The sequence below is a fragment of the Cygnus olor genome, chromosome 2 (assembly GCF_009769625.2).
Source record: "Cygnus olor isolate bCygOlo1 chromosome 2, bCygOlo1.pri.v2, whole genome shotgun sequence".
NCBI lineage: Eukaryota > Metazoa > Chordata > Aves > Anseriformes > Anatidae > Cygnus > Cygnus olor.
The window spans coordinates 138,478,592-138,494,495 of NC_049170.1; the positions used below are offsets into that span (position 1 = coordinate 138,478,592).

Below are 15,904 nucleotides of genomic sequence, written 5' to 3' on the forward strand. Positions count from 1 at the left end.
ATTTGGGGGTCTCAATAATTCTTTTAGTTGAATGTCCACAGAACAGGAAACTCAGCAGTTGGGACCAATTAGCACCCTTGCAGTAGACTGAGAGTAGTCAGAGAAACCAAGGTCTGAATGGGGATGGGGGTAGAGCTGCTTTTCTACCTTCCTTGAGGTGCTTCACACAGAGGAGCACATTTAATAGATGCTTAGTTATAAAACAAGGCAGAAGAAAAGAACTAGGGTTTAAGTCAAATATACTTAGGTGTGAGAATAGATGATCCATTCAGAAAACAGAAGTAGGATGCTTTCTCCCTTCACTCAGTCATACACACGCAATGTTTTTCTCTGTGGAAGATTACCACTTGGTGGCTGACATTCTATTTGCAATCCCTCTGGCAAAGTCAGGTATAACGTAAATGTCAGGTATCTGTAGAAATTACTCCTGCATAGAGGAAAACAAGAGAATACCATGTGATGCCATAAGAGTGTATTTCTCTGCAGAACTGTACTCCCAAAAAAGATTTTTTTCATAGTGCTGAATGGAAGGCTTTGGAGTAATTAAGAACTGGGTTTAACAGCATATGCTGTCTACTTCATTTCAGGCAGTATTTCCATGAAATGATATGGCAAGAGCATTCCACAGCTCCATCCCTTCTGCCTTTTGCTTGCCCTGAATGCATGAACAATAAAACCATCTGTGCCATTTTGAAAGTACCATCAGTACAAGATACGGGCAAAACACTTCATAGTTTACCAAACAGAGAGGCTGAGGTGTAAATAGTCTAACCTTGCTAGGATATCAGGAGAGGTCACAGTTTCTTGGCTTATAATGTGGTAATTCATTAGAATGGTTTCCAGTTATTTTTACAGAGGCTGCATTAAAACTGGTATCACTTTTACAAGTCAGTGATATGAGTCTGTCCTAGAAATCAGCCACAAGGAAGTTTATTGGTTATTTGAAAAATATGTACGTGAGTGAATCTGAAAAGATTGTAACCAGAGCTGGCAAAAAACTTTTCAAAGAAAATCTCAGCTAGTTAATGGTTCTGTTTTAGGATTTCCTTTGTAATACTTTGCTTTAGTATGGCCATGCCTTTAAAGAAAGAGGGGGAGGGTTTACTCCCTTTGTTTCAGAAAGCACAATGTAAAGGAACCTTTAGAAAAGCAGCTTTTCTTTAACTCCCACTACCACCTAATTTCTAAAGTAAATGTAGAATCTACATATATTGCTGTATAAAGACTGAAGTTTGAAGAAATTTGGTAATCACTGCCCTTCATTTCTGTAGTTGCTGATAAATTTTGTAAGTTCTTTTAATTCACGCTTACATTTTTCAAATGGAAGTTAAGGTATGTTTTGCCCTATTTTATATCCCCCTTTTCAAAGATTCGTTAGAGTGGAAAAGACAAAAAGAAACTGTTGAAGTAGGTCCTGGAAAAAAAAATAGATGATATCATTGAGTCAGCGTGCAGTGGCAGCCAAAAAAAAAAATACTGGACATAATCAGTTTGGAGATTGAGAGCAAGACACAAAGCATCATTTTGCTGCTATATAAAACTGTAGTAATCCTATTTCTTGAATGCTGTGTAGAGTACTCAAGAAGTGCATAGTGGAGTTAGATAAGTCAGAGAGAGGAAACTAAAACTAAATGTGCTGGAGCAGTTGCTTTGTGAAGAGATACCCAAAAAGCTGGGGCCCTACTGTCCTGAGAGGAGAAGGTTGAGGGAGGAATATGATCAAGGTTTACGAAGTCATAACAGTGCTGACAAAGCTGACTGTGAAACAGTTGTTCAAATCCTACACTACAAAAAATCGGGGACATGCAGTAGAACTAGCGGGAGATTAGTTTAAACTGAATACAGATTTTGAAATTTGCTTGTGGAGGCCAGACAGTGTCAGCATATTCAAAAACGAAGTGGAGGAATCATGACAAGAAGTCTAGGAAGTGTCACTAAAAGGACTACACAGGCATGTGTACCCACCGGCATCCCAAATGCAGCAGCTATGGATGCTTAGGGAGTAGAAGGGGAACAAATTGCAGTAAGTGGCCAGCATCCCATCAACGGTGTACTGTCCTGGATGGGTCATGCATCTGATTGAGTAGGGCATTTCTTATGGTAACGCTTCTAATAAGTGGAGCAGAAACACTTCTTCTGGGCAGCACAGATAGAAGTGCTAGTAATTCTGTGGAAGTGACCCATGGTAATGCATGACTAAAGTCATGTGAATCACAGGAGTTGGTCTTCCGTCATCATTACTGTTATTATTATTATTATTGAATTTATGCAATTTTTTTTCTTTCCAAATATTTTTGCATATATGCTCCCCAGCTTGTCCTCAAGTTCTTTGTAGGATTTCTACTTGTTTCAGTGGCAGTATTTACAAATGTATCCTGTTCCTGGGCAGTAAGCCTTGCAAATAAATTTTGTTTCATTGTTTTATTTTCTACAATAGAAATTATTTTAAGTGTTTATTCAGTGGTGTATGTTTTATTTTTGAAATATTTCTATATACAATGATTTCTCACCTGAAACTCTGTGGATGTCACAGCCAAGATTATGCTCGGTGAGCCTTGGTAAGCTTAAGAACTCATACCCCATCACAGGGGCAGTGTGTAGATATTGTGTGATGTTTCCTTCAGCTTTGGTGTTTTATGTAAGTTAGCTGTCATTTCCATTACTCTAAGAAAAATATTAGTTCTACAACATAATATTTACACTTTTCAGCTTACAATTTCTGTTTAATCTTTTTGTGATTTTGCAGTAGATTAATATTGCTATCTCCTTCGTGTTATCACAGTAAAATATTTTAGTGCCAAAGAGAACTTCTTGAGCATCAGTGCTCAAAACTAGAGAATAGTTATGACTAGGCTTTTTATTTGCGATGTATTCTTTTATAGAGATATGGTTTCATATTAATCTATATATTTCTTGTAGAATCTTTACCATATAAGGAACCATTTAAAAAATGAATTGTAAGCCTAGAAATCTTTATTTTTTTCCTTCACATGTTCTTTTGGCACTTCATCTGTTGTGAGTCATCATTTCATTGGAACAGACACCTGCTGTGTTTTCATGAGTGATTACTCTGTTAAAGTTAACTTGGCAGATATTTTTTATAATTCTCTTTTTTGACATCATGTTTATATAGTGATTGTTTGCTGCCGCTGAAATGGAAACAGTTGGGATATGGATATAATAAGCTAATATAATATTTTCCTTTGCAGGTTTCCAAACAAGAGCAGAAAAAAATGGACGTGTGTGATGGGGGAACAGTTGAGACTTCTTCACGTTACAGTGGAGCACAGGACAGTGGAATTGGCAGTGACAGCATTAAGATCAGAATTGTTCAGATCGAGCAGCACAGTGGCACCAGCCAGCACCGCATTGCCCGTCCCTCCCGCCAGTCTTCCATTGTGAAGAATCTCAATTTCATCCCTTTTGACATTTTTGTTACAGCAAGTCGGATCTCCCTGATGACTTACTCATGCACTGCCTTACCTAAACCAAAATCACCACAAGAGCAGAAAGATGGTGAGAAAAGAAGCAAAAGCTCCTTGAACCTTCCAGAAGCAGGCTCAGGTAGCAGCCATGATACCAGGAAGCCCAGTCAGCCATGCATTTCCTCCGTCACAGCAGATGATCTTTTGAGCAGCAACGTTCCCCCGTCTACTGGAAGAAAAACTGGTCTTTTGTCGCTGGAAAGTCTGCATGCTTCCACAAGGTCATCTGCTCGACAAGCCCTGGGTATAACTATTGTTCGGCAGCCTGGTCGCAGGGGAACTGGTGACATAGAGCTGCAACCATTTCTCTACCTTGTTGTATCACAGCCCTCTGTGCTCCTCAGCTGCCACCACAGAAAGCAGAAGGTAGAAATATCAGTGTTTGATGCTGGTCTTAAGGGAGTAGCCTCAGACTACAAGTGTACAGGTAAGATCATTCAATATTCATTCCTGGATATAAATGTCAAAATAATTACACTTCTTAAAGCTACTGGGGTGGTGGAAGAGAAAACAACTGGTGGACTTCTAGGACATCTTTAGAAATCAATCGGTAAATATTCATTTTTTAAGGATTATACACCACAGCTAAATCAGTCGACTGTGAAAAACATTTGAAATTAATTAAGATTGAACCTTTCAGCAACCATTTCATCCTGTTCCTCAATACTACTTTCTCAGCACCAGATTGTCATAGGGACTGTTCCATTACTTCAACTTCTCAGTGTTTTCTACAGAATAGTTGTAAGTCAAGCAGATTTCATACAAAAAAGCATTTCATAAGGCTGAGTATCACAATATTTCCCCAAATTAAAATACTGATAAAATTTAAAGAAAAACATTTTAGAAGCACCTGGTGTTTTGATCATAATCTATAAGAAAATTATAGTGATCTTCCAAGGCATCTAATGATGTCATTTATTTTAAGTTTTCATTCAGCTGAGATATAGGTTTTTAATGAATTTACTTCTTTTTTCATTTCATATGCAAAGTTTATAATAAGAAAGAACAGAATAACTGCTTAGTGGAAAAATTCAGAAAAATTCTTTGTCTTATGTGTACTGATGAAGAGAGAAATCAAATGATTGCAATTCATTTGTCTGACAGCCAGTACTTAGTATAAGAATTTAATGAGATGCATCATTACTCTACAGACTGTTATGAAAAAAAAAAAAAACAAAAAACAAGAAGTATACCTGAGGATGCAGGAATTTGATGAAAAAATAGCTAGAGATGGGTTTGTTTGTTTGTTTGTTTGTTGTTGTTCTTTTTTAACTTATTCACTGAATGAGAGTTGTAGATAAAAAACATTGCTATTTTTTTCATGCCAGATTTCATACAGCACACTAGTTACAAAAAGTATAATATCTTTTTTATGCAGCTATACTGAATCTCTACTGAATGAGATTGTATAGATTGTATCTTCTGAAAATTGGGATTAAAGCCATGTGTTTGGACTAATAGATGCCATTAAAGACTAATAAATGCTATTTTTGATAAATCTTAACTTCTTCCAGAAATCTGAGTGACAGTGGAACCTATAAAGGGATTAAACAGTGAGGAAGAATAGACATCTGGAGAGAAAACACTTAAAATAGAGATAAGAAAACATGGCAGAGGATGCATCTTTAATCAGTCCTCCATTTTCATCTTCCTTTGTTTTTGCTATCCTGTCTTGAGAGAAACATAGATGTGTCATGAGTTTGATTTACTTCAGATTCCCATCTTTATTTGTTAAATACCATATAAAAGATTATCATTGTAATAATTAATATGAAAAGAATTAACAAATCCATTAACAAAGCAAAGCTTGAAGGGCAGTGGGAGTAGTTGTAAGTTTAAGATCACAACTTCATGAAGTTACGACTTCATTTTCATGTCTGAGACATTCAGATGTGTCCTTGTACAAGCTGCTATTGCATTACAAATAAACTGGGCAAAGTTCTCTCCATTCTGCAGCTACTGTTAACTTCCAAAGCCTTTTGCTACCTTTGTACCTATAGGAGCTATAAAGCAATAAAGTCTTCCTACAAAATAAAGGTGGATCAGAGAGCACAGAAGCATGGCAAGAAGTGTAAGTAGAAAAGATTACAGGAACATATGGTCTGAGAGCTCCTAGCTCACCATCTAGAGAGCTGGAAAGGTCTTGGAGAACCAAAGATTAGTCCTACATGGGACTCATCCTTTTCTTTGCCTTTTTGTCTTTGTGTCGGGCAAAGGTGAAACAGTGTGGAGGTGGGAGTCAGACATGATGTGAACGTAGAAGTTCTGGTCTCATCCTGCTGCTTTTGTGGGCAGTAATAAATACTTAACTCGTGTATCAGGCAGAATCCTGTGCTTTCTGCCAAAGCATTATGCCTTTTTTTAATAGAGTTTGAGAGGTGGGTGCCAAAGTTCTAGTGCCTGAAAACAACACCCTAAATGTATTAGTAAGTTAATAAAACTAATCCACACTTAAACACTTTAAGTCATATGCTAATTTGCACAACAAAATAGGCAGTATAAAGTTTTTATTGCCTCTTGTTTAGGAAGACCTGCTGTGCTTGTGATTGCACCATTCAAGATTAATGTTGTCATACCATTGTGGTAACATGTAGATTTGGAAACTTGTATTTTTAATTTCTAGCACTCATATTTGAGGCAAAACTGCAATTAACTATTTATATATATATATGTGTGTGTATGTGTATATATCTATATACACACACTATATATATTACATAGCATATAATACAACATCAGGAATGTTGCACTGCATTTTCTATGTTGCTGCAGTCAATTTCATCAATCACTCCAGTTTTTCATGACATTGTGATTATTTGCTGACAGCTTTATCTGAAAGAGATGTATCATCCAAATGAAGAATGATATAAAGTTCATTTGAAAGAAATAAGTTGGATTCTCTCCGTCTGTACAATAGCTATGTACTGTTTTTTTGTTTTTTTTTTCTCTGTATGTTAAGGACTGGAAGGTGGGAAGAGGGCATAAATGATGTTTAATTTACAGGGAAAGTTGCTAAAGAATATTTCCAGTTAAACTCTAAAAGACTTCCCTTCTTGTGTCTGTGTGTCAGCATGCCAACTGATTCTCCATTATCTAAGGTACAATGGGGAGAAGGACACAAGCTAAATGTGAAAGATATATTTAAACTAGGTTACCAATGGAGCATATTCCCCCTTGAAAAACATTTTAACAGTGGGACTAAGCCTGATGAAAACATTGTGTGCATGACACCACAGGATGGAGATGGGCAACAGCACAGCAACAGATATAACATGGCAAATTTCATCACAACCTGATGAAATTAAGACTCCTCCGGGCAGAAGAAAAAATATATGTCATTTGTTATGAAGTTTTATTGGTACTCCTGTGGGGGTGGTTTCTCATTACTTATACTAATGCGGTTAAGCTTACGTAGCTAACTGTATATGAACTATGTAGATTAGATCCAAAATATGCTAATAAAAACTGTGACATTTCAAATCATCCTGTGCATGTGTATATACCATATATGTCACATAAGAACATTTTAGGAATATTCTAAAACATTTGGAAAATTGTTTTGAATCAGTTTTGTTGTGTAATTCTGAAGACAACTGCTATTAGTTCAACTGCAATGGCTTCAGGTCTTACGAAATGCAGTGCTATAATTCCTTATTGCTTTTCAGCAAAAAGTCTACATTTTTAAACCGATTCTCTCAAATCTTTCAAGGCAGAAGCAATACAAGATTCTATTATGAAACAACGAAGGTCTTACTTTTTCATGGAAGGTAGCTCCCAAGACAGTTTGGGAGTAAAGAAAAGCTGATCATAGTTTAGACCTAGTTATGGCTTTTATCCCTTACCTTTTCCATGAGTGTATTACGTTGTTCAGCTGTAAATCAACAAAGAATATTCTGGACCTTATAACTATTTCTAACAGGTATTTGGTGAGAGTCTGTTTTATAAAGCTTTGAATAAAATAGGGAAATTATCCTGTAAAACTGCACCAGCATGAAGTCTGAAGAAAATAATAGGTAACTGACAAAATGAAATTTGTGATAATTTACTACTTTGAACATGTGAAGATTCTAATACTCTTATGAAGCCACATACATTTTATTTGGGATAAGGAATTTTTTTTTTTAAGATTTCAAGTTAATGGAGCTTAAAATTCAGGATTTTTACAGTAAGCTATCACTCTTTTATGTGTGAGAGAGTATTGCCCAGTGGCTAAAACACTGAGCTTCTTCCCAAGAACTTGGTTCCTCTGTTCACAAGCTGTGTTTGGGGCTGTTTTTTACTTACTCTGAAAGATGAAAGAAATAAGTGCATAAGAAGAAAATTGGAGGAAATAGAATATTTAAAAGTTAAGTACTATTAGCATGTCAATTATCAGTTAGCAGTAACACATTTCCAGCAGGCCTGTGTCTGTATCTGGGAGCATTTGCCTGCCTTGGAGCTAAAGACTAGTGGCTGTGCTTTCAATTTCCTCGGTCTTTCTCTCAAAGCATGTCCACTGGCAAGTCAGTCTGGAGGAGGAGGAAAGTTACTAGGTTGTTACAATGTTAGCTCTGTTTTATTATGGTTGTGCTAAGCTGCTTCATTTGTGTTTTAAATTATTTTTGTACTCGCACAGCTTGATTATGGTTATGGTACTTAGTGCCAGGTATAGGAACTTCAAATCAAAGTAAATAAATTAATGGGATAAATATTAAACCCTCAATAAATGTCATTAAAAAGACTAGTTGTTCCCTGAGTTGACTTGTAAGATCCTTTGTAGGTAGCCTAAAAGATACTATAAAACAACCCTTTTTATTCATTGCTCATCCTACGTTTTAAAAAAATGGCATCTGCTAGCCGTTAGTTTTTGCTAACAGAGCGTTGGCCATTTCCACTTAAATAAAAGTGGGTGCAATTGTTTTTAATGTAATCTCATAAGCTGCTTTTATAAATATTTTTTTAAACTTTTATTTGCTTTGTTTCAGGTAATGTAATCCAGATACAAAATTGCCTCATTTCCTGAGCATTGTGCTCTGGGCATTCTTGAAAAATCTTTTTTCTATTTGTTTGTTTGTTTATTTTCAAAGAGGAGGTTGTGCTGCTTGGCCATTATAAAGGAGAGAAATTTCCAAATAAATGTGTTATGCATGGAATTTCTTCAACTTCCTCCAATGAAGCATTTGCAAAAAAATAGCCATTGTGAGGCCGTCCAAAATTATTCTCTTTTTTTTTTTTCCTTTAATTTTATTTTTTTTTACACCCACGCCTTTGATGGCAGGGGGTCCATGAAGAGCAGATGCAGTAGCTAAGACCACATGTAACCTCTGATCTAATGAAAAAGCCCAGGCTGAATGGAGAGAAACACAGGCTGGATCTGGCAGGAAGTCTCATTCACTGCCTCTCTGTCAGCTTGGGCTTCCTCCGAAGCAGAAAGAGGATTTAAAGCTGTTACTTAGCACAGCATTGAGGGAGTTGTGCTGGAGTATCACCTGCTCCCCTCTGAGTATATTTATCGTCCAGTGCATCCGCATCCAGGGATGTAAGGGTGTGCAGCCCCCACCAGTAAAGATGAGCTGGCCTAGGGGTGTGCATGCCTTGGGTTACTGTAAATGCTCATTTGAGAACTTCCTGACACAGCACTTGTGAGTACACTCACAGAAATGTTTTCCCATTTAACTTCACTAAATTCCAATGGAAACCATTTCTAAAGTAACACCAAACGTCCCACTTCAGAGTTGGAAGTGCAGAGGAGATTGCAGCATCGTACTGGCTTGCAAAATTGACTGCAAACCAAGCCATGATTCATCCATTGAAATAAAAGCCTGTTGGAGATCTCATTCGGCCTGGGTGAGGTTCCAGCTGGAGGGGCCAAGTTGCTCGGTAGTCCGGTCGCCCTGCTAACGCCTGTCTTGGGCTGTTCCCCCAGGGTGCCCTGGCTGTCAGGTACAAACAGGGTCAAAAAACACATCGTGAAAAATGAAAATCTTCGAGATGTGAAATTTGTCCTGCCTCCATCCTTTCCTTTTCCCCCTCAAAAGTTTGGGTTTGTCGTCTCCTATTAACATGAGAATGAGGGGGAGGTAACTGCAATCAAAACTTGCAAATCCAAATCGAGTTTAGGAAGTTACTTCATAAACTGTGAATTTTGGAGACGAGGTCTGAAACTTACCAGGACTAAAAGTGGCTTTGAATGTTCAGAGGATTCAAAAATAGCCAGAGATATATCTTTTTCATTTGAATAATAATAATAATAAAGGAAAACAATGTGGAAGTATTCAAGGTCTCGCAGCTTTTCAGTCTTACAGATTTTAAATCACACTCTTGGTTGTCGATCTGTGATAGTTGTCCTACCATTTCTCTTTTGCTGCCCCAGACAAATTTTTCACATCATGCGGAGGATAGAATTTCTGGCCGTCTTCACCGCTCTCAACTTTTCATGCCTTTCTTTTCTCTCTCTTGGCTTCCTCCGGAGTAATTCTAGCCTCTCCTTTTGCTTATATATGCATCCCTTGGGTTTTCTCCAGCATTTTCTTTATACAAATAACTGCAAATTTAAGTGTTGATTTTTGGGAGAATCATAGAAAATGGAAATGGAAATGACCTATTATAATACATTATTCAGACCAGTTCCCTGCTGATGCATAATTGTTCCCTATTGTATATTTTATAGTGTTTTGTCAAGTGTATTTTTAAACATTTTGAACATTTCCATCATTTCTTTGAGGGAGAAGAATCCTTTTCCTAACAGCTCTTCCCATCAGGAATTTCTTACTTTTCAGCCTAAATTTTCTCTTTTTTTTTCATTCTATTGCTTCTCTGGTGATTCCTCTGCCCAGTGGCATAGGAATTTATTTATTTGTTTGTATTGTTCTATTCTTTTCCTGATCCTTAATCCTATGAAAACATGTATGCTGTTTTCTACCATAGAAGATTTTTATTTTTTTTAATCAGGGTACACATATTTTACTCTTTTGACCTTCAATGTAAATGAAATTGTCCTACCCAGATACATTTAGCAGCTCCTCTATGGAGCTTTCTTCAAGTTTTTAATATAAGCACTTGTACAGACAGTTTTGAAACCTCTGGAATTTAGCTTTCTTCTCATTGTATAAAAAATTATTTATTGATCCATGCCTGATATACTTGAATATAAAGTCAAGTCTGTCATGCAGGTCCAAATAAACCATGCCATGTACTTGGAAACACTCAAACTCATTCTTTGCATGGCCCTTCAGAATTATTACCTCAGATGCTGAACTGTGACAATGCAGCTGTCCTGCCTCCAGAATTATCTCAGTTTCATCATAGCATGGTTCCACCTGAAATAAAAATAAATAAATAAATAAAAATTAAAAAAAGAAAAAAAAACTTGAACTCTGTAAGGCCAGTGCTGGGTTAAAAGTAATATATTTTGTTGGGCTTGGGCTAGTTTTGTGTGTTGAGGTGTCTTTGCATTGTGTCCCTAATGTGTAACTTCTGAGGTCTTTCTCACTATTCATGTGTCCCAGTCCTGATACATCCCAGGTACTGAAGGGTTGATGATGGTGCTGCACACCTTGGAGACATGACAGAGCAAAATAATCTTCCAAGAGCCCAATGGCTCCTTTATTTTTTTATTTTTTTTTTGATTCTGTGCTTACATGCTGCCATACATGCAACCCTGCAATACAGTGCCCTGAGGCTGGTATTTGTATAGCTAATGTATTATGTCATGCACGGATTTTCTGCTATGTAAGTTCCTTTCATTAAAGAAATTTTCATCTTTGAACAACTACAACTGTGAAATGATTATTAGCTGTTTTATAACGTAAACATGTCTTAGGATAGTAGGAATACCTGTAAGTATATTCTGAAAAAGCAATGTTTGACTAAATTTACTGGAATTTCTTAATTTCTAGTGGTTGATCTAGGTTGTTATATAAAGTATGGCACAATATCGTTCAGAAATGAGACAAAGTAATAGCATATTGTAATATTTTACTCCATATTAGCAAACCTCAATGTTTACATTAGTATTTCTGAAGGAACAATAAATAAAATAAAAAGATCAATTTAAGTGATTTAGCGATGTGCATTGCACAATGTAATTTTTACAATGCTATATGTTCTGAAAAACATGAGTATATTGTTTATGATGGGCTACCAGTGCAAAACTAAATAGATCCAAGTATAGATCCAAGTCTGAGATCCTTCCTCAGAACAACTACAAAACTATATTTTGAAAAAAATGTGTACCTCAGTGGTAAAAAATTTGTATTATTATTTTCAGTATGCTAGGCAAAATCCAGACACAGGAAAAAGAAATTCCCTAAAGCAGTTACTACAGAAAAGAGAGTATGCCATACAATTCTGGTTAGTGTAATTAGAGAAAAGGGCTGAAAACCATAAAAATGTAGAAATTCACATGGAAAATATACAAATCTGTTGTATGCAGTGACAGCTCTTAAACAACTGTTGAGAGCTGACTTTATAAATGTATAGTAGGAATAAAGGGAAGGAAAGGCTGTAATGTATATGCCATGCAGTACAAATACTGCTGTAAAGTCATTGCCTGAAAATTGATCAAATAAAAACAGAAGAATGTGCTAACTTTTGATCTTTTCCATATAGATCTAAAGTCATGATCAATTGGTTTCAGTAGGTTCTTTGAAATCACATAAGGGTTCATATGTGCCAAGTTTTATATGAATCACATGATAAGGTCAAGAAATACAAATTCCAAAGCTGACTTTATATACCCAGTCCACATATGACTGTGATACCACGATACCATATGTTGAGTATAATAGTGGGTATGTAAATACCGCTCTTGAAAGGAATCCATTCAGTAACACTCAGTTAAATAAAACAATTCTAACAAATTTTAATTGACTGAAAATGGGAGAGATGAACTTTAATCAAGAAAATCTTAAATCTTTAAGGGTGAGGCAGATATTTGATAATTTAAGTAGCATTCTTGATACTAAAGAATAATGGAGTATTTAGAATTTAAGATGTGTAGTACCCGAATTCAGGACTATTGTAACAAAAGTCACAAGTTGCTAAAAATAAAAAGCCTATCTACAGCCATCTGTGATATGCAGAAAATAAAGAAAGGAATACCGCTTGGAGGAAATTAATTTTCATGTACTTGTGTGATATTACGGACCGACCAAAGGAATACCATTCAAGATGCTATCCAAGAATAGCTACTGTTTTTAGAAGCTAAACATGCTGTGTGAGTGAAACTCTGAAGAGAATGATATAACTGCAATATCATCGTGCTTTGTCCTCGAGATCTGTTAGCATTCTGATCTCTTAAACTTTATCTTGCTGTTACCATTTTCTTACATGGTAATGAAAATACAGTCTAGAAAGTGATTTTTGGTCACTGTTTCTCTTCTAAGTAGTACTGATAACAAAAGATCAATTTAAGTGCCATTAAAAGTTGTCTTGTGATGGGTAATATCTTTTACTCATATTTCACTTGGTATTTTTGCAATTTTTCTTCATTTTGTGTGATACTGGATTTGCTCTCTTGCGTATGTATGCATGCATTGTTAAACACATGCACTATCTGTCTGCACAAATGATGTGTGTAAAAGTATTAAGAATTTTATCTATTGTGTATACATTTTAAACTTCTCAGTTTTACTTAATGAATTTCGTATTTAGTATTCCATTATGTATCATATTCCTGGAATATCGTTAATGAATATGATCATTATCACCTGTAGATCCTGGAAAGACTCTACCAGAAGCTCTGGATTATTGCAAGATTTGGCTGCAAACAGTAGCAGGAGAAGTAGATGCTAAAAGTGGTATTCCACCTCCTCTTATCACAGTACAAATTAAAGACTTCCTTAATGGACCAGGTAAGCATTGACTTTAAGCTCTATTTTCATAACGTAATCTATTTATAGATATGCACATGTATACACACAATTAGATCATCAGAAAAATGTATTCCTTGCTGATGAACGTGAAATTTTCCTCCCATCGTTACCCTGAATTGAGACCACAGTTGAGGAATGGTCAGTCCTAGGTCAGTCATAGGTTTAAGGCCTGATTATTTATTTTCTTTTCAAGGTCATTATAGAAGTTTTACCCCTCTAGAAGCCTGAGTTTGGCAAATTTCCAATAAGATGTAAACAACCTGCTTCTAGCTCTTGAACAACTGAGATTTTAAAATTTATTGAAGTATGTTTATAAAAGCTGACTTTTAAATTGTTTTTGGAGAATTTAATGATCTGCCTTCTCTTGGGTTCTTTGGAATCTGGATACCTGGCATTACAAATTCATACAATCTAAAATGCTAACACTGCAAACATGAAAATAATATTTATATTGCGTTTCTTTAATACAGAATATAAGTGGTGTAGTATGACAGTTCATTAGAATTTAGTTAAAAAGATTTAAGTGACTTGTAGTCTGACTCCTGAAGAATCACAGACTCCTGCAAATTAAACTATGTTATGTATTATCTATGTTGTGAATTATGTATTTATAACTACAGTACTATGTAGAATATAATTAAGGTTGTATTGAAAGTTAGAAAATAGACCTACATTTTCCTATGCCATCATAATTCATCTCTCTTGTGTATACTTACTATCTATAGTTTGTTGAATTGTGTAACTTTTTTCATAAATATATTTTCTTTACTCAGCACACAGAATGAGCTGTTATCAGTCATTTAGTGAGCAACTCTTCAGTGTTGGGTTTTTCTATTAATCCTGGTACACACGTTTATACAGTCTAACACATTATGTGGATCTAGCTCTACAAAATAATTACATATTTCCTTTGTGTTGCTTACTGCTTTAGGATCTGAGCACTACAAACAAATTCATTTACTTGCACAACCTTCCTGTGGGTGATGGGGTAGTATGCCCTTGCCATTTCACAGGAGGTAATGGAGGTGAAGGTATTTTTCATTACGTTAACGTTGCCAATTTAAAACTGAGAATTTTGTGTCCAAGTTACTTAAAAATACAGGTATTTAGGTGTTGGAACCACAGTTCCTATTGTCTTTGGGTGAAACAGTTACCATTTCTGCATATCAGCCCACAGGTTACCAAACTGAACAACCAGAGAATGAGGTGATATGTATTTACCAGCTGATTACGGATATTTCGTTAGGTAACTTGAAAATCCATTCTTTTACATGCAGGCAGGCAAGAGTCTTGAAGAAAGAATAAAGTTCACAACCTCATCATTACTACTTTTTTTCATTTTCTATGCTGCCTTAAAGGCATTCCTTTAAGACAAGATTTTAAAACCACCTGATAATGCAGTTTTTCTTATATTGATCCCTGTTTGGCTTCATTAATAGGATTTTGAACCTTCAGACCTACTGCATGTTTTACTGCCATTTGAGCTAAAGGATTAATAATAGTAATATTTGATTTTCAGTCTAAGCATGATCAGCGTAAGAGGGGAAGAGACACTATCAGTGGGCTTTATAGATACCTGATAAGAGCAGAGGAATGTGGGGAGTCAAGATTTTTGAGTTCCATTGGAAAGCCAAAAGGAAAATGTATTCTCTCTTGACACTACAATATTTTGGTCACTGCTGCCAGTTTTGTTTTCTTTTATCCTCATTTTTCCAATTTTTTGATTTACTAGTCCTCTCTCCCCACATCTCTGGCAGGTTCCCACATTCCCAGATCCCTTGTCTTTCCATTCCCCTGTTTCTTAAGGTTCTTATTGCAGTTTCCTGGCCCGGCATTTATATTTAATTTTTTAAATGCCTGAAGGTGTTTCCCTGACACAGTCCTGTTAGTAGGACAGCTTTCTGACTAAACTAGCAAACAAGGAAGTTGGTACAAGCTTGCAAAATACATGTTCACAAGTGGTCTCAGTTTCTACCCCATTCTCAACAATTCAGTCAGATCCTGAATCAGTGTTAAATCTCTCCCCTCCGTGGTATTTGGCTAAATAGGGAACTGAAAAAAAAAACATAAATTAACTCATCATAAAATCCAGTCTATTTATTCTTGCAAGGCACATAAAACCTCACAACTTTCATCCAGGATCTCTTCTTAGCCAAAAGGCATTCTTTTTATCATCTATTTGCTGCTAATTGGAACTATCGTTAAACATGACTCAACAGTAATTACTCTGAATTTTAATAAAGTATTTTACCAGGGTAATATAATAAAACAGCTCTGCATTCCTCTGCAGATTTTTCTCATCTCAGTTGTGGCCAGTATGAGATACTCTTCAACTAGGCTAATCTTTACCAAGAAGTATTCCATGGGTGTTTTGTTGAATTAGTAGTGAAAGACACTTTCCACATGCGATTGCATCAGAATAGCACATTCAAAGGGGTTATGAAAGCTTGACAACTCCTGAGCAGACTACTGGAAAACAAGTTACTAACTCTACTTGGGGGGGAAAAAGTTCTCTAACCACAACTTCTTGGGTAAGGTAGCTTGGCCTACAGAGCATGGATCTGG

The 15,904-nt window shown here is 36.0% G+C and overlaps 1 protein-coding gene across 6 annotated transcripts in view; it reads left to right on the plus strand.

Moving 5' to 3' along the window:
- Window positions 1-15,904, plus strand: part of VPS13B (vacuolar protein sorting 13 homolog B) — a 473,584-nt gene that overhangs the window by 347,451 nt on the left and 110,229 nt on the right. For all 6 annotated transcript variants that reach the window (XM_040548605.1, XM_040548603.1, XM_040548600.1 and 3 more), the window contains exons 34-35: window positions 3,210-3,912; window positions 13,181-13,318. In XM_040548605.1, the coding sequence (XP_040404539.1) occupies window positions 3,210-3,912; window positions 13,181-13,318 (841 nt within the window). The remainder of the gene's footprint in view (window positions 1-3,209; window positions 3,913-13,180; window positions 13,319-15,904) is intronic.